This window comes from Pseudochaenichthys georgianus, chromosome 11 (assembly GCF_902827115.2).
Source record: "Pseudochaenichthys georgianus chromosome 11, fPseGeo1.2, whole genome shotgun sequence".
Taxonomy (NCBI): domain Eukaryota; kingdom Metazoa; phylum Chordata; class Actinopteri; order Perciformes; family Channichthyidae; genus Pseudochaenichthys; species Pseudochaenichthys georgianus.
The window spans coordinates 1,592,141-1,619,977 of NC_047513.1; the positions used below are offsets into that span (position 1 = coordinate 1,592,141).

Sequence of the window (27,837 nt, forward strand, 5' to 3'; positions counted from 1 at the left end):
TTAGCCAGTGTCTGTGCCAGGCAAACCTGAACCGTGCTGCTCGATGACCACCTGGTACTGCGCCGGACAGACCACCTGCTCAGGAAGAGAAGGAGCGAGGAGAGAACACAGACAGGAATCAGATACCACTGAAGTTTAGGAGGTTAACTGATACAGTGATTGGATCAAGAGGAAAAGGGTCTACCTGTGGCGGGGGCTCCACTTGGGGCCGGTGTGCTCCGTCTTTAGGGACCCCATTGTGTCCTGTGCTGTCCCTCGGTACAGACCAGTTGTCCTGAGCCCCTTTACTGCAGAACAGACTGTAAACAGGGTCCAGCTGTGAGTGCAGGTTCTGCTAACGCTACATTAGCATAGCTTAACACTCCTTCATAAAAGCTGCAGCATCTTGATGATCAATGAAGTAAGAGTCGCAATACTATCATTTAAAATAATCTGTTACAAGTCAAAGTAGTGCTTTCAAATTCTTACTTGAGTAAAAGCACAAAAGGCATCACAATATACAAAAAGTACCAAAAGTACTTGTTATGCCTAATGGTCCATTTCAGAATCATATATTAAAGAGTGTTTTATGATTACAGATGAACAAATGTGTTCATTCACAATATTTGCGTCCAAATTGTAGTAAAAGTTGAAGTATAAAGTAGCATACAATATAAACACACTCAGTTGCCTAAACATTTTACTAAAGAACAACACGTGAGTACATGTACTTCATTACATTTCACCGCTGACGGTAAACACGACTACATATCAGTGTGAAGTAAGCACAGCAGGACTGACCTGCGTCGGTACCCGAACAGCAGGAAGAGGACGCAGAAGATGATGCAGGCGGTGCCGATGTGGATGCCGATGACGATGCTGCCGAGTGAGGCCTCCCCCCCCCTGCACTGACACAGGCTGTTCTCTGCTGGACGGACACACACACACACACACGCACACGCACACGCACACGCACACGCACACGCACACACACACACACACACACACACACACACACACACACACACACACACACACACACACACACACACACACACACACACACACACACACACACACACACACACACACACACACACACACACACACACACACACACACAATGGGAAATATGAGCTCTTCAACTAGCAATCATACGACCCAGAAGTGTCAGCCAGGATGGAAAGAGCTTCAAACATTACCTTATCTCATTTAGTTTAGGAAACTATGGACAATTCTTTATGAAAGGAAAGGAGATAAGGCTGTCCCACAATTCCTTGTGGCGCACCATTTGGCTGTTCACTGAATCACCAATCTAAATATTCTGCATTTTACAACTTATGTCCTTCCATGGCAACATGCTTTGTTTTGGAGTTTAACATGATATTAAACCAAATACAATGTAAACGTATGTTTCCATGGTTTTTTCGAGTTGGTGCCTTCTGATTTACCCATGTTATCTAACTCAGATATGTCATACATTATTGTCTTATTTATTTTGGATAAAGTTTGTCATTTCTGGAGTTTGATGTCCTATTGCATACTTGGGATATAATATATCTGTTGTCTAATATCATGTATGCATCTTATATTGCAATAATTAAATTCAGTTCTTATCCTTCATATGTGTATTGTCTTGAAATCTCATTTTAAAGTAATATGTCTGTTCTTGATAAAGTCTCATTTGAACAGCTAAGCCAGGTTTAAAGGTGTGTATAGGTGTGGGTACTATGGGCTTCCTCGTTGAGACTCACCGGGGCTCGGGGCGCTCTTGGCCTCCTCTGCCAGAGACACCAGTCTCTTGGAGCCGTCGCTCTCCCCGTTCCCGTTGTAGGCCACCAAGTTCACTTCATACACTGCACCCGATTCTGAAACACAGCCACCTCTGAGTGAGTCAGCAGTTTGAGACCATGACTTATACCCATTAGATCAGCACACGAGGTCAAGGACGCTGGTTATTGAACATTGATGCAGAGCTTAGTCATAAAACCTGGAAAGTAGTTATCATTTTAGCAATACTGGTTACACCTTCCTAAAGTCGATGTTTTTCTCACATGTTTTTGGAAATAAGGTGGTTGCTAACAAGTGACTCAATGAAGCTACTTAATGTCATCACGCCGACCATTAGCCGCCTTTAGCTTCGCGGTGGTGACGTGAAGTCATGTGACTTTGATGAAGTTCCTTTATTACCCAACGTGAGCTTTTCACTTCTGCCAATTGCATTTGAGTTTCAAAAATCAGACAATGGTGTTCAAATTGTGAGATTATCCTGCTGAACAAAACGTGTAAGAATCACACACATGTGTTTGCCACATATATTATAATCTGCAACATACCAGAATCCAAGAAAGAAATGTCATTGCTTTTTGTTGAGGGAGCATTGCTAGATCCTGGGGTCGGCTTACAAAAACACATCATCACTGCACCATCGTTTCATTGCTCTGACTTTAACTGGTTTCATCCATAAGTGGTGCCATCTCATTTCCCAATTCAATCAGAGAAACAGCCTTTTGCATGTATTCCTAAATGCTCTGTATGGTGCCTGTTGGAGCACCTGCAGTCAGATATGAGCTCATGGGGTTACGACTCATGGCACATGACCTCAGCATCGAGGCCGTCAGAACCCCTATAAGGACCAATGATGATAGACAGAACCAAACTGCAGCTACACAGGGAGAAATATCTTCTCATGGCCATTTATAAATCATGATTATTTCCTTTTTATTTGTCTTGATTTAATAAAGGCAAGATTAGAAAAGCATTTTTAAAAGAAAATGAATTATATTGTGAAGGCAGACATGAGATCAAGCATATTGATCATTGATGGAAATGATAGACATGTTCAGCTGAACCGCTGTGTACTGACTGAAAACTCTCTACTCAAATTGTAGAAAGCTGTGGGACCCTTAAAGCTGCACTTCGTCACCCTGCTGGTTTCACACCCATTTGTGTCACAGAAAATGTAACCATCCTGTTAGACGGAGCAGCATAAAAGACAAACGTTCGGATACTTGTTTACAGTCCACATCTGACAATGAATAGACCTGTTAATGATAAAGGGAAAGCTCCACAGGAATAGAGCGGTGCAGGGATGATGTACCCGGAGGTAAGCTGCTGGTTCCCTCCACAGAAAGCAATGGGATCTCTGCACAGGGTTTAGGAAAACAGCTGGAAATAAGGTGTGTGGAAACGAACCTGTTTGATAAATGCACGTTTTGTTCAGCTGGATAATCTCCACATGTCTACCCTACTTTTTTCATGTTCTAATCATAAACCTAATCGCCAGAAGCTAAATGCTAACGTTATGCTATAGAGGAGCTACAGCAGGGTCGCTGCTTCAACGTCACGCCAACTTAAGATCCATATTCAAACACACAGACTCTAGATGGCACGAGTTGAAGCGTTTGAACACTTTGCAGGAGGCAGGGACTTGCTTTCAAGCTGAACAGGCCAAACAAACTTAGAGGAGTGTTTACGTGTTTGGCGTAATGACGTACAACGACCTCCATGGCTTCTGTAGTCCTATTCAGCCACTTGGTAACAACCATCGTTTCTCAGACACGTCAACTCTTCAGAAATCACCAGCGGGGTCACAGCTGATGGATTTAATGTCGGAGAACAAAACGTGATTTTAGTAGTTCCAGCTATTTTCCAAAACCCCATGGAGAAATCCCATTGGCTCTGAGATGAGGGAACAGGAAGTTGTCAAATGCTGACCCACTTCCTGTTTTAGGACTCGTCACTGCACCGCTCTATTGACAGTCACTGGTGTCTGTTCAAACGTCTCAGAGGTCTTGTATCCTTTGAAATAGAATCCAATAAAAGGAGCAGCTTAGTGCAGCTGATGTCTTGTATAATCATTCAACCATGTGTGTTGTTATGGTAACAGGCATTGAGCGTAGAGTTGTCAGGTAAACGAAGATGAGCGAGTAATAGATGCTGCTCAGACATGTGCATGACATCTTGGTAGAGACAGCAGGTAGAGAACATAGTGATGAACGTGAGCTGGAACAGAGGTTTACACTTAATTACTGTAACGTGCTGCAGCTGTGAGAGTGAGCACCAGGTGGTGCTGGTGCATTACATTATTATTAAGATAAGTGCAATAGGTTAAGGTTACATGACACAATAAGTAAAATCAACCATTAAGATACAAACTCAGAACAGCACACACACAAGTAAAATAGCTTTTTAACAAATCTTGAAAGCTAATGTAAAGTGCTGCTGCCTTGGCTTTGTTTAAGCCTCAGTCTAACAGGAGATGAGTAGACCTACTGGATCAGAGTCAGTGTTAGGTAGACACTCGCTCACACACACACACACACACACACACACACACACACACACACACACACACACACACACACACACACACACACACACACACACACACACACACACACACACACACACACACACACACACACACACACACACACACACACACACACACACACACACACACACACACACACACACACACACACACACACACACACACACACACACACACACTCACACACTCACCCAGCTCAGAGATGGTGTGGACATTGATGTGACAGGACAGCCGGATGGGCCCCTGGAAGTCAGCGTGGGGGACCCTGCGGTAGGACAGCCTGAAGCCCTCAGCCTTGCCGGCCTTGCTGGGCAGCTCCCAGAGAACCTGCACGGCCGTGGAGTTCACCACCTTGGTGAAGAAGGTGGGGGGGGTGGGCACTGAAGGGAGAGAGGAGAAGGAGAGGGAGGGGTGAGAGGGGAGCTGATAACAGTCGAGAACAAAGACAGCTGGAACTGTCCTCACAGGCTCTTTTACAGACTGATCCAGCAGCACGGCACCTGGGTTTGTTCTAACCTATTTGCTTCACTGTGGTGTGAAATAATACCAACAAAGAGAAAGCAATAATGGACCCCCTCTGTAGGGCTCGGCAATATATGGGTATTTTATGGATATCGTGATATGAGGCTAGGTACCTTCTTAGATGTCTGATACTGTAATATCGCACAAGTGTCCTTTCCTGTTAATGTAGCATGCAGCATGTGTAGGTACTTGTATTGCATTAGAACAGCATTTACTTCATTGGAAAACACTCTGATGCCGTATGGACTAGTTTTTGTTCTTACAATTTTTTCATTATGCCGTTTAAATTCTTGATTTAGTAAGTGAAATAGAGTTAGACACACTAAACATGTAGCATTTATTATTCATTCATTATACTCTCTTTGTGTTATTATTTAGTCCATGTGTGTCAGGTTCCTTGTTCTCACCGCCCCCTAGAGTTGTAGCCCCCACAGAGAGGGACTGCTGGCTGGCCCCCAGAGGAGAGTAGGCCTTCAGGTACAGGGAGTAGGTGGTGGCGGGCTCCAGGTTGGCCACGTCATGCTGGAAGGTTTCTTTACTGATGGCCTCCTGCAGCTCCAGGCTGTCCGGCTCTGAAGCACATACAGATTTGACTACTAAGTACAGATGGTGTGTTTCTGCACTTCTCCTGCTCTGATGGTGCTGACACTCACCTCCTATCTTGCGGATATGCAGGACGTATCCGATGATGCTGTCGGTGACGTTGGGGGGGGGCTGGATCCAGGAGATCTGCAGGCTGCTGGTGGTCAGTGGGCTGGCCTTCAGGCCCTGGGGGGCGCTGGGCAGGTCTTTGGGCTGTGCCACGGCCAGCCGGGCGCTGGCCTGGTTGGTGCCGGCACTGTTCTCTGCGATGCACTGGTAGATGGCCTCGTCCTCAGAACTGATCCGGGTCAGAGCCAGGGTGCTGCTCAGAACACAGAGAGTCAGTTCACTCCTGCTGCTGCTGCTGCTACTACTACTACTACTGCTACTGCTACTGCTGCTGCTGCTACTGCTACTACTCCTGCTACTGCTACTGCTGCTGCTGCTACTGCTACTGCTACTGCTACTACGGCTACTGCTACTGCTACTGCTACTGCTACTGCTACTGCTACTACTGCTACTGCTACTGCTACTGCTACTGCTGCTGCTGCTGCTGCTACTACCGCTACCGCTACCACTGCTACTGCTACTGCTACTGCTACTGCTGCTACTGCTACTTCCGCTACTGCTACTGCTACTACTGCTACTGCTGCTGCTGCTACTACCGCTACCACTGCTACTGCTACTGCTGCTACTTCCGCTACTGCTACTGCCGCTACTACTACTACTGCTACTGCTACTGCTACTGCTACTGCTACTGCTACTACTGCTACTACTACTGCTGCTGCTGCTACTACTCCTACTACTACTACTACTACTACTACTACTACTACTACTACTACTACTACTACTACTACTACTGCTGCTACTACTACTCCTACTACTACTCCTACTACTCCTACTACTACTCCTACTCCTACTACTACTACTACTACTACTACTACTACTACTACTACTACTACTACTACTACTACCTACTACTACTGCTACTGCTACTACTACTCTTACTACTACTACTGCTACTACTGCTACTACTGCTACTGCTACCACTGCTACTACTACTCCTACTACTACTACTACTACTACTACTACTGCTACTACTGCTACTACTACTACTGCTACTACTACTACTACTGCTATTGCTGCTGCTACTACTACTTAGGCTTATTGATATCCTCCACAACAGCTATATAAACACTACAAAACTGATTTTGACCATTTTAGCCAAAAGAAAGTGTATACTTTGGTGTTCGGGTCTGGGAAGACCCAGTAGAATTGTTGCGGGTGACTCGGGTTCAAATTTGGCCCAATCAAGATTCATCTTTGACTTTAGACACCCCTCCCCCTTCAGCCACCGTAACAATAATTGTTGGCAACATGCACCTGGTCTCCCCTCCCTCTGCCCCCCCGAACACATTGACCCGCGAACACCATGAACGGTAACAGCTTTCGAACACAACACAAGGGTTACGTCGTTTTAAAAGGGCTTTTTTGTTGCGAATATGATCTTAAACACACGATGGATTACAATAGGACCTAGGGAAGGGCTCATGCATTACGTTTTTTATCTTTACAGGACCCAGTATCAACATCTTGGTTTAATAACTCAGTTATTTAATTAAAAAATATTTTAAAAAATCTGCTTTCGAGTGTCCTGTTGATTGTTAGTGAGAAACCAACATCAATGATCAAATCAACACCAACACGTGTGTGTATGGTGCATGAAATATTTGAAAGCGAAACACATGGAGGCAACCAATATATTTGGGATTTAGGCTAATACAAATATTGTATTGATTCAATTTAACATGACATGTTTTGAAGAGCTCACTCTGATCACATTCTCTGTGCAGCGCTGCCACCACGCGGCACAGCTCTGAGATGCAGGACTACGTGAAGCTCTGCCGTCTGTGAGCAATGAAACATCTGAGGATACAACTGCTACCAGTTTAGAAGATATCTTTACACATGTGTATTTTCAGATTTTCGAAAACTATAAGATACATTTTCCACCTTTCATTCATTGAATACTATAGAATCTGTTTATGCCATCTTGTGAAAACAACTAAAGAATTGGGCACAACACAAATATTCTATGTTCAATATGTAACCAGTGCACCATTGAAAATGATACCTGTTGTTGTTGGTCAGCTTGACGTTGTTCCCGGTCACCAGCACCTTGCCGTTCTTCAGCCAGATGAGGTGGGGCTCCGGGACCCCCTGGGCCACGCAGGTGAACACAGCGCTGCCCCCTGCTGGTCGGGACACAGACTGCGGCCACTGCAGGAACTCAGGAGGAGCTGAGGAGACAAAGGGACATGAGACAAGGAGCAGAGTCACACACCATCACAATATACAACTAAAACAATCTTTGTTAACATAACTGAACCATACCAAAGGTTCATTATGTAGCTTAATTACACGACTGGTGCAGCCGTATCAATTCGCTCAAAGAATTCCGGTCCATTTTACTTCAGCTTTTGCCAAACATCACATTCGTTTTAACTCCATTGGAATATACAATGTTATACTTTTTATTTAAGAAAGTAGTTTAAAAAGTCCTGGTGGAGACAATTCATGAGAAATAGCTTTTGACTTACAACAATGGGATCTATATGGAACCTACACTTTAAATCCTTTCCTTCAGAAATACATTGAACATCAGTTAATCAATCTTTGTCACACACACACACACACACACACACACACACACACACACACACACACACACACACACACACACACACACACACACACACACACACACACACACACACACACACACACACACACACACACACACACACACACACACACACACACACACACACACACACACACACACACACACACACACACACACACACACACACACACACACACACACACACACACACACACTCTCTCTCAGCTGTCCAGATGCAGGGTGACTGCTCCTCCTGACCCCCCAGTTCAGACACAATGAACTGGGGGGTGCGGGGTGCTAGCCAACAAAGCCCCAAAGCCCCCCCAACGCTCAGCAGCTCAATCATCTTTTGACCTTAACAGCCTGTGTGACCCCCAGCCCCTAAATATGGGCTGAGGGGGTGTGTTTTAAGATGACCATTTCCATAAGACCTCTCCTCTCCCTGCAGCCAGGGGGTTCTTCATGATATCAGTATTGAGCAGCTCTCCCTTGAAAAAGAGATCAATGGTGTCAATGGGATTTATCTGTATAAATAAAGGTTTGAAATGAATCAGTCACAGCTCTCACAGCTATCCCATAAGGCTGAAGTGACGCGGTCACCCTGCAGGTGTGAGGTTGTTCACATGGTGGGGTGAAGAAGAGACGGTGCCAGCTGTGAGGTTATGTTGATAACATATCCAAAGCACTGTGTCGCTCCAAACATCAGGTTATGGAGGGGGGAAACACGTTATCCAGGTTCTCGGTGTTTGGAATGTATTGCTGCACATTGGAAGCACTCGCAGATGGAGAGCATCGAGACAAGGGCAGACCAATGAAGACCCATCACATCCAGGATTACAGACTGGGGCTAAGATGGCCGCTGCAGGCACAGCAAGACAGAGCTCATGTCACACGATATCAGTAACACATAACGTGATACATGAACTCGTTAGATAGTGTGTGTGGCGGCCATGTTTAATGTTGTTATCACGGTCATGCAGCTTTGGTCATGTGATGCTTTGATCTGGAGCACATTGACTCACAACTTGCAACGACGTTTCAGACTGTGTTTCCTTTGTTATCAGGTCTCTGTGTGTGTGTGTGTGTGTGTGTGTGTGTGTGTGTGTGTGTGGTCATTATCGTTGTCCCGTCACCGTTAGAAAGTGTCAGTCTGAGCGTCCGTCAGTGGATCCATACTATTGATCTGTGATTCTGTTGACCTTGTGGTTTACCCCCTCCCATACACACGTGTATCTCCTTTGTGTTTTCTTTGCAGCAGCCAATCACCTGCAGCAGCCAATCACCTGCAGCAGCCAATCACCTGCTCCTGTTCAGACAGGCACTGAACATAAACCCTTTACATACGTGAGCCATCCTGTGTCATGTCCTCATAGAACTGAACACATTTCTAACGCAGGCCAATAAAAGACTCTTTGCAGCTTATTGCAATAATATTCTAACTTCATTCAGATTTCGAGCCCATTTTCATCATCATTGTATTCTTTTTGAATGATTTGATTATTTCCAACACATTTGGGCGATACTGAATGTGTCCCAGCGTGTGATGCTCCATCTCTAGTGTGGGAAAGATTTTGTTGCATATTGAACGTGAGAAATGTTTTGAGGCGCTCAGCGGGATCTGCATGACAAAAGCTGTGCGGCTCATCTGGTGTGCAGAACAGGGAGGGGTGTAACACAGGAACCTCCAATATGGCCGTCCATCCTTTGTGTACCCCCTCCGAGGTGACACCCCGGCTGCCCTGACCCCTCCGCCGGGTCGCTATTCACCCCCAGTTTTCCCTAATTAACTCTGGGACCACACCCCCCCTCTCCACTTCCCTATCTGTCCATCCTGACTCCACCCCCTCCTCCCTCACCTCAACCGTTTCCACAGACAGTCCTCCTGTCGGGGGCAGGGGTCAGGGGTCAGGGTCACAGGTCATCAACCCCCCCCCCCATGCACCTTGCACCCAGCATTGACCATCTAGCTGTCTGACACTTCTTTGTCTCTTTGCTTGTTGTCTTCTCTGTCCCCTCGGCCTGACCATGACCATGGACACACACACACACACACACACACACACACACACACACACACACACCACACACACACACACACACACACACACACACACACACACACACACACACACACCACACACACACACACACACACACACACACACACACACACACACACACACACACACACACACACACACACACACACACACACACACACACACACACACACACACACACACACACACACACACACACACACACACACACACACACACACACACACACACACACACACACACACACACACACTTCAGATGGAAGCTAAGGTTCACCATACTGTGACTCAGCACAAGTCACTTTTTGCCAAGATATGGAAACCTATTTCTAAATGTATCAAAATGTAAACACTTGTTTGATACATTTGAACATTTCTCTGTTCTTCTTCTACACGACTAAATAAGAGTGCGTTCCAGTTGGAAGGGCGCAGGATCCGCATCACAGGGACAACACACACATTATGTCACACTCTCGTATACAGGGCGTTTGTGCTGCCTTCACTTTGGGTCAGAACCATTTGAAATGTGCTCGGCTCGTTATGTCTAAAGGAACAGGACCAACAGCATGGTGTGTAGAACTTAACTTAAGCACTTTGCGTTTCTCAGTCTTTGTGAAACCTGTTCTTATTCTGCCATCACATGTCATGAAAGCAGTCTCCCTTTTCTCTGTGACTACGACTCCTTCCTGCACTTTCAGAAGCTTCACTTCACAGCATCTCAGCGACACTGAGCTGAGTGCAACATGCTTTATCTGGGACACACCGTCTGCATATGAAGAGTGAGCTGATCTCCACTCGTACTCACAGAGCAGGATTCAGTCAAACGAGATTACAGCTTCATGTAATCTCAGCTCGCACTAATGCAGTGTTTGTAATCATGTCATTTTGGAGGCAGCATGCAGAACCAGAGCTGTGTGCTGTCTCCATGAAACTGATCAATACATGCATGCATATATTAGAGATCAGCCCCTTCTCCCTTCCTCTGTGTTAGAGGGGGCTGGTATTGATTGATCCGCTGAGAGGGTCTGATGCAGCAGCGTTGTTAGTGCTGCTGCATCACTTTCACTTAAGTGCGGTTTTTTGTTGCTACATTTAAATGTTGTTCCTGCATTCCGCTGCCGATAGTCTGCACTTTGCAAAGTGTGAACTACAGAGCCAAACTCAATATTGTCAGATTTCTTTATATGTGATCTCTTCCTGTGACCGTCATGTCTTTATCTGCAGCTGGGCATGTGGACTCTCTCAGCTGAGGACATGCAGGAGAGATATGAAAACAAGCCAGCACCTACATTAGAAATATCAGTCTGAAGTATTCAAAGTACACAACATAGTGGGTACAATAAAATGATGCTAATAGGGCATTATATAGATGTGTTGGTGCTAGACTCATTCTGGGGTCTAATGGTGCTTTTCCGCTGCAGCACGTATCACGGTTTAAGCGGGCCGGGCCAAACCAGGCCCGGCCCCGCTTAAACCGTTAAGTAACAAATATTAACCATGGTAACAAATATTTCCCATGCTATAAGAAAGTTACTTGTTAACAAAGTGCCTTGCATGTGAGTTAGTATAACTTGTCTAGTGATGTCTAGTAAGGAGCTCTAGAAGAAGAACACTAAAGCAGTATATCTTTATGGCCAGGTACAGGCACATAACTGGTACGCAGGTACGCATGCGCTGCAACAATCTGAAATGCGTACCGTCACTTGTGTCACAAAGCGCATTTGAGTACCGACGTAGCCTACTTGTGAAGCTCTTCCAGAAGGCGGTTAGATCACCGGACGACGGAGTCATCACCGGTTAGATCACCCCTGTTTATGGCCTCACCTTGTACCACGAGTCGACCGAGGGCAGTACGCCTCATCCTGGTGCCGGGCCGATTGGCAGCACACACATACACCCCGGAGTGCTGCAGGGAAACATCTGAGATCATCAGGTTCCCCGTTCCCAGGACCTGGATCCCCTCCACCCCGATGGAGCGCCCGTCTGATGGAGACACCAACGATGTTTGTTTAATAAAACTTAAAACAAGCTGTTATTACCTAATCTTCCACACTCTATCATACATGTCCAATGGTACCTAGCCTGCTCCAGGAAACAATGGGCCTGGGGTTTCCTGAGGCGATGCACTCCAAGATGGCCGTCTGATGGACAGTGATGGTCAGATTCTGGGGTCCGGACAGGATGAACGGCTCTTTGTAGGTTCGGGGAGCCCCACCTGGAATATAGGGAAAACAAAGAGTGAATACAGAGAATTCAGTTAAGGAATCTTTGTTGACTGTTGGACAGGAATATCTGAAGTTGTACTGACAATACATTCTAAGATGTATTGCAGTGTTACACAGTGTACTTTTACTGTTTATTACTTGATTCTGATTGGTCAATTTGGATATTTAGTGAACTGCTCTTTTTTCGATAATAGACTGTTGCTAAGGACGCTCTGATCACGGGACTATGTGCAGTTATATCAATATCAATACATTTTTCTTTCTCAGAAAACACCATGGAATACTTTGGATTCATGATGGCTAAACTGTCCCCAGAAAAAGAAAAGAAAAAGAGAAGAAGAGGTGGAAAGAGGTTAAAAGACAGAGAGTGCTGGACAACAACAAAAAGAAGACAGACAGGAAGTAAACACTAAAGGGAACAGCAGAAGAAGACAGACAGACAGGAAGTAAACACTAAAGGGAACAGCAGAAGAAGACAGACAGGAAGTGAACACTAAAGGGAATAGCAGAAGAAGACAGACAGACAGGAAGTAAACACTAAAGGGAACAGCAGAAGAAGACAGACAGGAAGTAAGCACTAACGGGAACAGCAGAAGAAGACCAATAGGAAGTAAACACTAAAGGGAACAGCAGAAGACCACAGACAGGAAGTAAACTCTATGGGCACACTGTATGGGCTCTGGCTGTGATTGAGACTGGTTCATGGAGAAGAGCTAACCCTATATTATCCCTTAAGTGAAGATAACTCCATTTATATGTACATAGAAACGTTAAATATATCCTTACAAGTACAGAGCCAGAGGGAATAGAACTCTTTATCCTTGGTCACTCCACACATTCTTAACTTAACAAGTCTATCATGCTTCATGTGTGTCCACCCACCAGTGATGTTGAGCATGGCCTCGTGGCTGTAGCGGGTGTTAGCTATGTTGGTGGCAACACAGCGGAACACTCCGGCATCCTGCTGCCTCACGCCTGACACCTGAAGAACACCCATGGGCAGGAGAGTGTATCTGTGTAGGGAGAGGTGGGCAGGCAGGTGAGGCACAGGAAACACATTTGTATAGTTATGTTTTGTACTTGAATACACTAATGTGGTGTAACACAATGTAACACAGGACACCTGTTACAGCACGGTGTTGTCTTGATCTTGCTTTTTGTGCTCCCTCATTTAGTTGCACAACACTCTCTTTGTGTCATGTCTTGTTTCACTTTCTGTCTTGGTTGTTTCCTAGAGTTTGGTGATGGTTTGCCCCGCCCTAATTCGTATATATGTACTTTATGACACATGTTGACATGTTCAAAGATTGTAGGTTTAACACTAACCCCTGATAAATTATATGAATAAACAGACCATAATTACCAACCATGTCCTATCAAATTGGAGATAAAGGTTCCCACTATTTAATAAGGTTTGAAATCCTTCATGCACCATTCAATCCGAACCTTAAAAGTAGAGTTTTATTTCATATAATGTACAATAAAAGGTCTTAAACTTAACGTATCAGCGATCTTGTACATGTCTGTTCTTGTCTTTGGCCTAGTTGTATTTGAGTGTGCACAGTAGCAGGAGAAGCAGCAGCTGTCATGGTTCTACCTGTTGTCGGTGGTGTTGAGGGCATCTCGGTCCCTCTCCCAGCTGATGTTGGCCTCAGGAACCCCGTTGATCTGGCACTGGAAGCGAGCTACGCCTCCATCGTCCACAGACATGGACAGAGGGTGGGTGTGGAACTTGGGAAGAGCTGCAGGGCAACACACACAGTCCAGTCCAATGAGCCGGATACTCGACACACTGACAGGACATTCTATCAGGTCAGATGGGTGGACCACTCTCGTGACTACCCTTAGTTCTCCCATAACAACTGTTTATGTCTTTAGTGTAATGTCTGTAACGCAGGTTAACAGGGGAAACAGATGACATGTAACGAGAAGATGTAATCAGGATACACACGTAGTTATCAGATTACTGTTACATTTTTCAAAAATAGAGATTGCTAGCAGGATTACAGCGTTTCAATACATTTTAAAATGAAGATGGATATGTTATACATAGACTTCCTGAAGGAATGTTCTTTATGGTTTATATTTAGGCTACTTCAATTCTTCTTTCTTTCTTTCTTTTGTTAATGCAGTAGGTGACACCAGGTAATGCAGTCTATGCTTTTGATGAGTGTATTAAGCCTAAACAGCATGTGGAAAGTACATCTCCGATATGAAACATCTTGCTTTCTTCTTTTCTAACGTTACTTTGTCGCATAGAGCTAAAAACATCTATTTGTCATTTTTTATTATTATCTTGCATTCGATATTGAAGTTATCCAAAAGTAACTGAAAGTAATCAGGTTACATTACTTTATATTTTGATACATCTTTGGACATGTAACTAGTTACTGTAACGGTTTACATTTGTAAAGTAACCCTCCCAACCCTGGTCTTATGTAGCTTTAGAGGATGAGTCAGAACTCATGTAGCATTCTGCACACACACACACACACACACACACACACACACACACACACACACACACACACACACACACACACACACACACACACACACACACACACACACACACACACACACACACCACACACACACACACACCACACACACACACACACACACACACACACACACACACACACACACACACACACACACACACACACACACACTACACACACACACACACACACGGACACACACACACACACACACTACACACACACACACACACACCACACACACACACACACACACACACACACACACTACACACACACACACACACACACACACACACACACACACACACACACACACACACACACACACACACACACACACACACACACACACACACACACACACACACACACACACACACACACACACACACACACACACACACACACACACACACACACACACACACACACACACACACACACACACACACACACACACACACACACACACACACACACACACACACACACACACACACACACACACACACACACACACACACACACACACACACACACACACACACACACACACACACACACCATGTATACATCACTCCAGGGGACATTACATTGACTTACATGCATTTCCTGGAGACTTATCCTAACCTTAACCATAACCAACACATGCCTAACCCTTAACCTTACCCTTACCCTTAACCTTACCCTAACCCTAACCCTAACCCTAAACCTAACCAAGTCTTCACCCTAACATTAATGATTCCCCTCATGGGGACCTCCATTTTGTCCCCATAAGGGAGGCGAGTCCCCACACGTGACTATGTAAACAGATTTTCATGACCTGCTGGCCTTAATCAATAAGGTGTGTACAATAGAGGAGTGTTCTGCAAGTGAGACAGCAGCACCATGGCAACTCATTGCATTGAAGTAAGACCACCTCAAGATACCCATAAGTCTCCAGGGTGAACCATAAACCACACAAAGTGTTATGGTGTGATGAAGGGAGTGGGGGTAGGCAGCAAAAGGTTGTATGCAGTGCAGGTGTGTGTGTGTGTGTGTGTGTGTGTGTGTGTGTGTGTGTGTGTGTGTGTGTGTGTGTGTGTGTGTGTGTTGAGCACATGTAGGCGAGTACAGTAATGTAGATCTACATGTGCTGGTCAGTGTAATTGATAGTTGTTCATAATGAGAGCTGGTATGTTGGCTGAGGGGTTTGTAACCAGGCGCCTGTTCCTCTGACAACAGAGCATTAAAGAGCCGGGGGGGCTTTGGCTTCTAAGTATGATGCAGAGGTGTGCACCGTGTGAAGCATCATTTATAACCAGGACTATTGGATGTGTGGACAGGAAAAAGGCAGCATGCGGCGACTATCTGTGGGACATCGCCCTGCTTTAGGGTTCGGCCCGTGGGGAATGAAGGTATTTGTATATTAAAATACGTCAGGAATTTTCTTTTTGGTTATTTAATAAATACAATCTACCTGCTATCCTGCATCCATAAAACAAGAACCCTGAACACAGCAAGGACGGTGTGATGTTCAAGTTAGCAGGACTAGAGAGTGACCAATGACTGTTACATCACTGCAGTGAAGGTCACTATTATGGGCCATCGGCCAGGGAGGGGCTTGGGGGTACTTCAGCTCCCCTAGCATAGCCATAGCGTCCCTACCATCACCCCCAAGAAAGCTCTGTGGTTTATTTATAACATTAACATGTATGAATCAGAGCATGTGTGCTGCAGGGGGTGCCCTAGGAACACATGTTGTATCCAGAGGTGTCTGTGCAGGCTGGTCTGTGAGCCGTGTCTCTCCCTTCAGCTCAGTGTGCCACCTTGTGTTTCACACAGAGGGCCATTGCAACAGGTGTACTGCTACTGTTGGTTACTCGTCCCTGTTGTGTGACTGTTTCTCCTTTTAGCCGCCTCTTGCTGATGTAAAGCGTCTTTGGGTTTCATGAAAGGCATCATATAAATCTGATCATTATTGTAACTGCGTAGCTGTGTGCTCGTGTCTGTCAGTGGTGTTGCAGAACACATTGGGTGGTGGTGGACTGGACATTAGTGGAAACCCTACATTCCAGAGCACTGAAAACTCAAGCGACCCCACAGCACCAGCAGGGACTAGCTTTGTCCTGGCCAGTGGGGTGTCACCTTTGGACCAGTATCAGCAATGTGATCACCTGGTGGCTGACTGGCTGCTTGGAAGTCTGTTAAATGACTACTAAAACTCCAAAGACGTCCCGAGGAATGTGTGCTGTGTCTGAGACAGAGACTATGAAGAAACACCTATCCGGCAGTGGCTCAGTCAAGGGGCTTGGACTGGGAGCTGTACGGTCGCCGGTTCAAGTCCCCGACCAGACCTACACAAATATGGAGTGTGGACTGCTACTTGGAGAGGTCCCAGTTCACCTCCTGCCCTGCCGTGGTGCCCTTGAGCAAGGCACCGGACATCCCCCTTCCCCCATTGCTCCCCCTGTACACTAGCTGCCCTGCTCCTAGTGCTGGACTCCTGGTGCTGGGTGGGTTCAAAGCAGAGGCCACATGTCACTGTGTGCTCTGCATGTGTGACCATTAAAGAGGGTTCATCCCTCCCTATCCTTCTCTGTGCGTGTGAACCAGAAGAGAATGTGCACACCGGCTACATGGAGCTGCCTTTTGTTGTGTCTCGTCAAATGTGTTGGTTGTGTTCATGTATTGTGTCTGTCATTTCCTGTTTTATTTGTATTTACCTCTTGTCTTTCGTTTCAGGCCCTGTGTCTCCCTCCCCTTGTGTGTGTTCCCCACCTTCATCAGCGTCTGCCCCGCCCCTGGTTGTCTCCACCTGTCCCCACTCACCTCATGTTTAAATAGTCCTGTCTCTCCCCTGGTTGTCTCCACCTGTCCCCACTCACCTCATGTTTAAATAGTCCTGTCTCTCCCCTGGTTGTCTCCACCTGTCCCCACTCACCTCTTGTTTAAATAGTCCTGTATCTCCCCTGGTTGTCTCCACCTGTCCCCACTCACCTCTTGTTTAAATAGTCCTGTCTCTCCCCTGGTTGTCTCCACCTGTCCCCACTCACCTCATGTTTAAATAGTCCTGTCTCTCCCCTGGTTGTCTCTACCTGTCCCCACTCACCTCTTGTTTAAATAGTCCTGTCTCTCCCCTGGTTGTCTCCACCTGTCCCCACTCACCTCATGTTTAAATAGTCCTGTCTCTCCCCTGGTTGTCTCCACCTGTCCCCCACTCACCTCATGTTTAAATAGTCCTGTCTCTCCCCTGGTTGTCTCCACCTGTCCCCACTCACCTCATGTTTAAATAGTCCTGTCTCTCCCCTGGTTGTCTCCACCTGTCCCCACTCACCTCATGTTTAAATAGTCCTGTCTCTCCCCTGGTTGTCTCCACCTGTCCCCACTCACCTCATGTTTAAATAGTCCTGTCTCTCCCCTGGTTGTCCCCACCTGTCCCCACTCACCTCTTGTTTAAATAGTCCTGTCTCTCCCCTGGTTGTCTCCACCTGTCCCCACTCACCTCATGTTTAAATAGTCCTGTCTCTCCCCTGGTTGTCTCCACCTGTCCTCACTCACCTCATGTTTAAATAGTCCTGTCTCTCCCCTGGTTGTCTCCACCTGTCCTCACTCACCTCATGTTTAAATAGTCCTGTCTCTCCCCTGGTTGTCTCCACCTGTCCTCACTCACCTCATGTTTAAATAGTCCTGTCTCTCCCCTGGTTGTCTCCACCTGTCCCCACTCACCTCATGTTTAAATAGTCCTGTCTCTCCCCTGGTTGTCTCCACCTGTCCCCACTCACCTCATGTTTAAATAGTCCTGTCTCTCCCCTGGTTGTCCCCACCTGTCCCCACTCACCTCTTGTTTAAATAGTCCTGTCTCTCCCCTGGTTGTCTCTACCTGTCCCCACTCACCTCATGTTTAAATAGTCCTGTCTCTCCCCTGATTGTCTCCACCTGTCCCCACTCACCTCATGTTTAAATAGTCCTGTCTCTCCCCTGGTTGTCTCCACCTGTCCTCACTCACCTCATGTTTAAATAGTCCTGTCTCTCCCCTGATTGTCTCCACCTGTCCCCACTCACCTCATGTTTAAATAGTCCTGTCTCTCCCCTGGTTGTCTCCACCTGTCCCCACTCACCTCATGTTTAAATAGTCCTGTCTCTCCCCTGGTTGTCTCCACCTGTCCCCACTCACCTCATGTTTAAATAGTCCTGTCTCTCCCCTGGTTGTCTCCACCTGTCCCCACTCACCTCATGTTTAAATAGTCCTGTCTCTCCCCTGGTTGTCTCCACCTGTCCCCACTCACCTCATGTTTAAATAGTCCTGTCTCTCCCCTGTCCTGTGTCAGTTCGTCTTGTTTGTTTCCCCGAACGGTCGTGCCAAGCCTCAGCTCAGAAAGGATCGCTTTCTCTCGTGTCAGGTTTTGTTATTTTGTTTATTTTGTTGGCTTAAGTTTTTATGAAGTCCTCTTTTTGTTATGCTAGTTGTTTCCTCCTTGTGAGCGCTTGTTGTTATCTCCTCCACCCACTCTGCTAAGAGGGATGACCTGATCTGTGATAATAAATATACTTTCTGTTATATTCAACACTCTGTCTCTGGGTCGTGCGTTTGGGTTCATCAGTCGAGGTGCTGACACTTTCCTTCTCAGGTTCTCTTCATGCAAGAGCTAGCCTGGGAATGTGATTTGATGGTTACTGTCATTGCAACAACATTGCAAAAAACAATCGCTGGTCAAGAACATGTTGTGTGAAATGAAATATTAATTGTATGACTTCAAACACTTACATGCCAAGTGGACCTTGGCCTTGCGGCTGACGATCATGCCGTAGCGGTTCTGAGCGGCGCACTCGTACTCGCCCATGTCCGCGTCGCTTCCCTCTCTGCGTTTCTGGAAGCTCTGGATGAACAGCGTGCCATTGGCCAGCACCTGGAGCCGCTGGCTGGCGGGGAAAGGAACCCCGTTTCTTCGCCACGTCACCATGATGGGCTCCTCGCCCGTCACCCCACAGTCCAGCAGGAGTGGGCGGTCCCTCACTGCGATCACATCGCTGGGCTCCAGCAGGAAGGACAGCTCTGAGGCCAGACACACATCTGAGGGGGGAGAAGAATGATCAGAGAGGGAGACACTGGATGATACATGTCTGCTTACTTGACCGTCCAGAGTCCGGAGTCCAGAGTCCAGAGTCCAGAGTCCAGAGTCCAGAGTCCAGAGTCCAGAGTCCGGAGTCCGGAGTCCGGAGTCCGGAGTCCAGAGTCCAGAGTCCAGAGTCCAGAGTCCGGAGTCCGGAGTCCGGAGTCCGGAGTCCGGAGTCCGGAGTCCGGAGTCCAGAGTCCAGAGTCCAGAGTCCAGAGTCCAGAGTCCGGAGTCCAGAGTCCAGAGTCCAGAGTCCAGAGTCATATTCAAACCCACTAATGTAATCAGCCTCATGCTCCCTTTAAACCTTCCGGAACATTAGGGAGTGATGGAAGGCGCATTAAAGACCAAGACCTTCATCTCTTAGAATTGAAAAACTTTTAGAAATTGAAACGTTGACTTTAATTAAATGTATTATTTCAACAGATCACTTTAATATTAGGGTAGGTGATAGCAATAATATTAAGTTGAACCACTTTGTATTTATGCTTTCAACTAACCTAATACCATGATGTGTAATCTGTTGACATTATACATTTAATTCAAGTTAATATCTCAGTCTTTTCAGTGTATCTTGAGATGACTAACAGTATAACCTATTTGCAGAGATGGGGACTCGAGTCTGCGACTCGGACTCGAGTCGCACTTAAGTCGCACACACAGAGACTTGAGACTTGACTTGGACTCGTGACCAAAAGACTTCAGACTCGACTTGGACTCGTGTGTTGGGACTCGTGAACAATCATTGTGTTTTCTATGTTTGGCGTATTAAAGGTGGGGTAGGTACATTTGAGAGAAACCGGCTCGAGATCGCTAGAATTTCAAAATACACAACCGGAGATAATCTGCTAGAGGCTGCTACTTCCTTATAGAGCCCCTCCTCCAACACACACGAACGCGCACATGACCAATGAGGGCACGAGATCAGTTTGTGCCCAGATGGAAGGCTGACAGGCAGGTAGGCCATCCAGTTATTTTAGCCGGGCTCATTACGCAGACGTGCGCGCCTCTGTTACTACCTCGTAGTAACACAATGGCGACCGGCGGCACACCTGCGGCTGTACCGCTTGTAATTAAGTTCAACTACAAACACTTCTAACAAAACGCCGGCGGCACCAACAGAAGGAGCGCACACTGCAAAGTCTGCAATATCAAAATCAAGGATGCTGGCGCAACAACGTCGGATTTCATCAGGCACTTGGAAACTCACCCGGAGAGGTCAGTCACATTAACGCATATGGACGGTTAGCAAACATGTTTAGCTCAGCATCAGCTGTGTAATGCTAACTTAGCTTGCTGCTAGCTTTGTAACTGAATATTTGAAAAGATTATTGAATTGCTTGCTTACTGATTTCTGATTCTGAAGTGTTTTGCTTATAAGTTGTTTGCATTTAGCTAAAGTGTGATGTTTTTCCTCATATTGCAATAGCCTGTTTAAAGTGATCATATAACAAACAACTAGTCAGTACTGATACTGTATGCTAATAGATATAGGAGTGATAATGTCTTAGATATAGCTGTGCAGTATTCTTAACAGACTGGATAGCAGCAGACAATAGAAGGCTGATTACAACCAGAAGAGACATGAGACTTTTATGTTTTAGAGACTTGAGACTTGACTTGGACTCGTGACCAAAGACTTGAGACTTGACTTGGACTTGCAAAAAAAGACTTGTGAACATCTCTGCCTATTTGTCCTGCACACACACACAACTATACAACACACATGTACTGTAGATGTCGTCATGGATCAACTTGAGTTCCCTTACAGTATGCAGAGACCCAGGAGTCTGCCGTAACACAGCATTAAGCTCTACACTTGTTGCATTGGCTGTTTGTGCACACACTCGTTGAATCCCAGCTGAAGAAACCCATCTGTGAGAACAGCGTGACTTTCTGCTGGAACGCAGCACGAGTTGTTCCTGGAACAGAATCTTCTGACTGCGGGACGAATGAGTTGAACGGCGTTGGGAGGATTTGGTCTCTAATGGGACATTGTACCTATCTTTCATCCCAACGCACAATCATCTTATGGTTCCAGAGACAGCAGCACAAGAGGGGGCTTCTCTGTGGGACGCCGAGCCCCAGAGAAGCCCCTCCTAACGGCTTGAAGACCCTCACTCTGCAGCGGGAGCGGTCTCACTGATTGATAGTGCACTTGGTGTTGCGGCTGCACTGCTTTAGGAAAGGCGAGCCACAATGGAGGCTGGATGCCAGAGAGCCAACCAGCCAGAGAGGGCGACAACAATACCCGAGCGGGGGGAGAACACTGGCCAGGGTCAAGTTAGGAGACCCTCATTGAAGCGGGCCGAGTGTGACAATAGTGTTGTGACTATGCTGATTTGCACCTCTCCCACAGCAACCTCTGTACAAACTCCAGTCAGCCACCATGCACCCAAGGGCACCATCTGCCCCTTCTAATGCATCCCTCCACCCCCCGCCTTTCCCATCCTTTCAGACCCATCTCCGAGGTGACTTTCCCATGCCACCAGAGCCCTCTGCCTCACCCTGGTCCCCTCCCCTGTGTGACCTTGGTGACATTTGCAGTCTACGTCTTTTTTGGTGGTAATGTCCTCGTATGCAAAGCGAGCCCTTGATAAAGCCGCTTTCCTCCCCAGCTGTAAGGCAGTGACAATGCCCGTTGCACTTGAACCTGCACAACTCCTAATCAATGTCAGCCTGCAGTTCTGCATGTGTTTACCCCCGGCCGGTCCACTCAACGTGCGCTGTCTCACACACAGACTTGCAGCTGAACTTGGGCCCCGCGTGTCTGTTTCTAGTGACAGTCCTTTTCACTCTGAAGGCTTGTTGCTGATACAATGAACACATCAGTACACATTTCTTTTATCATTGATTTTAAATCTTTCTTCAAAACCAAAAAAACGAGTCTCACTTAGTTTAGTGGTGAACATGCAGATGCCACCAAGTTTGAAAAAGCAGCAGAAAACTGTCTCTGGGATTTCAGCCTCTACACCAACACACCAGGCTTTACACCGAGATAGTACAGAACACATCTCAACAGAACATGACTTTCCAGAGTCCTGGCACTGATTGGAGAAGGCAGTATCAAGGACACTGATTCGAGAAACAGATGCCACTGTTACGTTTTTTTAAATGTTATGTTTCAATGGTATCTCCAAACTTGGACAAGTTGGACCAAAACATGTTCCATAAATAAAGACATCTTAAATGCCAGAGTGTGAGGACAATGTGACTTTTTGTTCTTTGTTAGAACTGCTCAAATATCTTCCACATTAGCTACCTTTAACATAACCCCTTCCTGCTGGCTGAACACAAGCAGGGGTGTGGACTGATGGGACATTCCATTACCACAAAGTCACACGTTTTAACATGACAGTGTCGTATGCATGTTCTCTTATAAAACACAGCCTTCCACACAGCTTGGACACACAGCAGAACTGCCCCCCCTTCATGATCTCTGCCATCGTCCTGACATTTAGATTTGAGCATCTGCCTTATTCCCAATGAGAGATCTTCCACCAGCAGATGCAGCCAGCAGCAGAGAGGATGCTGCTTCTGGGCTGATATACCCCCCCCCCCCGAGCCTCCCTTCCCTCGGGCCTGGTAATGACATGCAGGACTCCCAAGGGGGAACCTGCGCTGCGCTCCGTGGCCACGGTCATTGGAAACAGGGTGTTGCAGCCTGTGAGGCCGTGAGGCCGAGCAGAGCCAGTATTTAAACAAGTTATGTCATAGTCGACTATTTCAAGGCAGTGCTCTCTAACATTAAGATGACCGTTTCATATCTGTCTCTGTTTTCTTCTTATCGACCAACCCCCATTCTCCAAGTCAGTCGCAGGGCGAGAACTCACCGCACGATGAACTGCTTGATTATAACGTTTATATTGCTTGTTGTTTAGATATTGTCTTGTAAAAGAAGTCACAACTCAAGATGTGCTACACTGAAACAACTTGAACATTGACTTCAATTCGATGTTTTACGTGCATTACGTTGAACTTAATAATATTGCTTTCAACTATCCTAATACATTCATGTGACATCTGTTGACATAAAACATTGAATTAAAGTTAACGGTTCAGTTTGTTCAGTGTATCAGAGAAACCCAAGACATGAAGCAACATACTGAGAGGATGTATAACATCTGCATATACTGTATGAAGGGTGCTAGAAGACAGCCTTGAGGCACTTCAGACTAGTTAAATGTTGCCTAGTTCCCACAAGCTGACTCTCTGAGGCGGGTTAGCAGCGCAGCGTTGAGAGGGCACTATTTTCAATATAGATGGCTGGGACCATAATGAGATTTATTTAAGTGTGGGGGATGACCAGCAACCCCCACACTTGCACCCTGTGTTTGGAACCCCTCCCCCTCAGGGGTCATGAGTCAGAGGTGAGGAGGGTGGATTTGCAGATGAGGGGGGGGGGGGGGTGGCAGCCTGAGCGACTCTCTCAGCCTCCACTGCTCTTGTTCAGCTGGAATGAAGTTCACAGATCTCTGCCCCCCCCCCCCCATGACAAGAGACAGGGAAAGTGAAGGCAGTCCTGAGATCCGTGCACTCATTTATTTTCCTCTTCCCGCTCTCTCCCTCGCTTCCAAAGGCACATTTGGAGGGCTAAATAGATTTGAGCTGTGACAAGAATGGAAATAAGAAATATTAAGTTAAGGGTGATTAGTGGTTTAACAGTTGGGTTGGACTTGCAGCTTCATATTGAATGGTTTCAATCTTGAGACATACCATTAACATGTTTGATTCATGGGTTTAATATGAACAAATCAGAGAAGATTAAAGTCACAACATGAAAACAATATATATATTTTGTAATATTTCCCTCTGTTATTTCCCCTTGCCTGTGTTTCTATATTATATCTGTTTCACAAGAGGATGCAGTTCAACAGTGAATGTGAAGATGGAGATCTGAACTAAAAGGCGGAACATGTAGGCAGCCGGGCCAGCTGTGATCTGGCCTTGATCTTCATCCTTTGTCCTCCTCATGGGAGTGAAACTCTCACACGATTGTAGTGGCTTAGGGTTAGGGTTAGGGTTAGGCTGTGGCGGGCTTACCCAGGCCTTTTGGTCATTTTGTCATATGCCAAGTTCAATGTCCAAACGCTATCTCCCTAGCTTATTTCTGTTAGGGCAGCTTGAACTATTCATTTACTTTTTCAACAACTCAACGGAACTACTGTGGAGAAAATTGGTTTCCAAATAGTAGAGGTAGTCTTTTTATATTTCCAGTGTTAAATGACCTACATTTTGGTGTAAAAACCTTATTTTAAACCTTCTTCCTGAAAAACCTTTTTTATACCAGTTGAACAAACGGAGTCAAAACTGCAGTTTGTTAAGTGGCCACTTAATGTTGGCTCCTAAAGCTAATCCTCAAAGACCCTCATGGTAAAATGCCCAACTTCACAGCAGAGATACACACGGTTACAGACAAATGCCCAACATCTTTTCTCAATGTCTTTTCCTTGAGGAGTATGTAAACCAGTGTGAGGTCAAGGATGTGATGGTGACTTCATCAGGAAGAGACTGCAATGCTAAGATGCCGCATGGTGCATCCTTTAAATGCTGCTGCAGCACAGCATTGTGGGAGAGCATTGTCTGTCCCTTGGTAACAGATGTTTACAGTGTATCTCAGTGAGGGAGGTGAGAAGGGAAGCATTGAGTTATCGCTGCCTAGCATTTAGCTTCCAAGCCCTACTCGAAGCGTTGTCTCAGAATTTAACTTTATTTTGTAATTAGCTCTACTGTGAAATATACCAGATTTATATCATAAAATATGAAGAGTGGCAGTGTACATTATTTTAATAATATAGGCCTAATGCAGTTTGAAATCAGACTTCCTACAGCAACTTCTCAATCTCACTTTCCTGACCTATTGATGACTGGTTACCTGCATAAACTGATATGGGGCCCTGGGGCCCTGGGGCCCTGGGATAGGGGTGCCCCATCTGCATTTGGGGATTGATTTAGTAATGGTCAGTGCAGAATTAAAAAGCCTGGCCAAAAACATGCTACCCACCCGCCAGGTGGATCAATACGCATCTATCTGATGTGATTGAGAGGAGGCTTCTGTTTGTCCTGCAGTGTTAATCAGTGAGGTGTCACTCACACAGGGGGGCGGGATCATTTATTGGGGAATACGTTGTAAGGTCTTAGTGTCCTGGTAGGACACTAAAGGCCGCGACACACCAACCTGAGACCAAAGAACGAAGGCGTCCCGACTTTTACGTCCGCTACGCCGCCCGCCTACGAACACACCGCAAAGACTCCAGTCGACGAGTGGCATCAACTGTCCTTACCAGCAGGCAGCCGTAGTGTGTGTTCGTCATTCAAAAGAGGCAACAGCCGGAAGACAGACTATACACCGAGAGAAGAAGAACAGGCTGCGTGATATAAACAAACAACAAATAGCGTCTGGGTTCCATTTTCTCTCTCTCTCGTCGATCGAAAACATGTAAACATAAAAAAGAAGCTCTTGCGTCCGGGTGAGATGAAAATGAAAAAGATGAACCGTCTGTGTGTGCCTTCTTAATCGTTTGTTTTGGTCCCTCACTTCCGCTTCGCTTCTCATGCACTGACTCGCTAAGCTGAACAGCCAATCAGAGTGATTTGTTTGTCCGACTTTCTCTGACCTCCCGCGGCCATGTTGAATCGGCGCGGGAGGTCAGAGAAAGTCGGGACAAAGAAATCATGTGTGTGAAAATGTGCCGTAAAGAGACGACGGTGCGGGACACGGTGCGAATGCCCGACGGCCTCTGACGGCCTCTGACTCCCAACATCGGGTTGGTGTGTCCGGGCTTTAGACCTCACAAAGCACAGGGATAGAGCGGCTCCTGAAAGCCCTGGAAGTACTGCTGGCCTGGAGACTGTAATCTAATGGCAGAAATGCAGTGGTGACGGAGGTCCACGAGGATGTTAGCATCACAAGAGATCCCTCGACTTCAAGCAAAGGGGTTTCCCACTGCCTTCATTCCTATGAAGTACGTGGGCCTTTGCATTTATGTCTTATAATAATCAAAACTACTTACACCAGGAATGTCATGTTTCCATAGTCACAAGTCAAAGTCAGCTTTATTGTCAAAATTACTACATGTGTTATACATCCAGAAATCTCGAGATACCGTTTCCCGCAGTCCCATAGTGTGACATATATACATAAAACAATAGTTTTAATAAGTGCTGGTTAATAATATAATATTCAAAGTAGAGTTTCAGTGCAGGAGCAGGAGATGGGCAGCCCAGGGACTGGTGCTGGATGAGGAAGGCTGTCTCAGTGACACAGCACATCATTGCTGACACTAGGATCTTAGAGTTCAAACTGCAAGTATGGAGCATTACAGATTCCACGCCGACTGACACTTAAATAAAACCACTGAAGGTGCGTGGCATTCAAATTCACTAAAGCAGTGTGTGCTTATTCTCTTGGCTTCCTTTACAGACTTAAATGTTGTTTCTCAACTTCTCACTTAGTGTGCGCAGGATGCAGCATTGGTTTTTATGAATGTATAAAGCCATTTCAGGAAAGCTTCCACTGAACATATGTGCTCCAGTTTGTGACTCTCACAGCCTCAGACCCAGTGCCTGGATACGGGTCCAGGTGCCTGGATACGGGTCCAGGTTCCTGCCGTGCGGACTGAGGCTGGGAAAAGGAGGCTGCTTTATCATGGTCCTTGGTCTTGGAACGACCTTCAGTCACGCCTCAAACTGAGGGCACTTGTCTCAATAGCCTGTTTTAAATTGAAGATGTCTGAAGTCCTTACCAGCAGCTGCTCTTGCAGTCAAGTAGCACCTTTCTTACTGTCCCAATGTGCACCATGTAGGGACTGCTTTTCCTCTTTTGTTCACTTAGTTGTGTTCTCT

General features: G+C 46.3%; 1 protein-coding gene across 1 annotated transcript; it reads right to left on the minus strand.

The window, feature by feature from the left end:
• LOC117455422 (immunoglobulin superfamily DCC subclass member 3) lies at positions 1-27,642 on the minus strand. Its single transcript, XM_071204905.1, has 15 exons — positions 27,542-27,642; positions 26,712-26,782; positions 19,644-19,931; positions 13,987-14,131; positions 13,272-13,402; positions 12,242-12,379; positions 11,989-12,147; positions 7,554-7,719; positions 5,491-5,741; positions 5,245-5,409; positions 4,507-4,695; positions 1,734-1,847; positions 781-907; positions 185-299; positions 1-75 (listed from the first exon to the last, which is right to left on the minus strand). Exons 1-15 carry the CDS (start codon positions 27,640-27,642, stop codon positions 1-3), a joined length of 2,235 nt encoding a protein of 744 aa, XP_071061006.1.
• Positions 27,643-27,837: the final 195 nt, after the last annotated feature.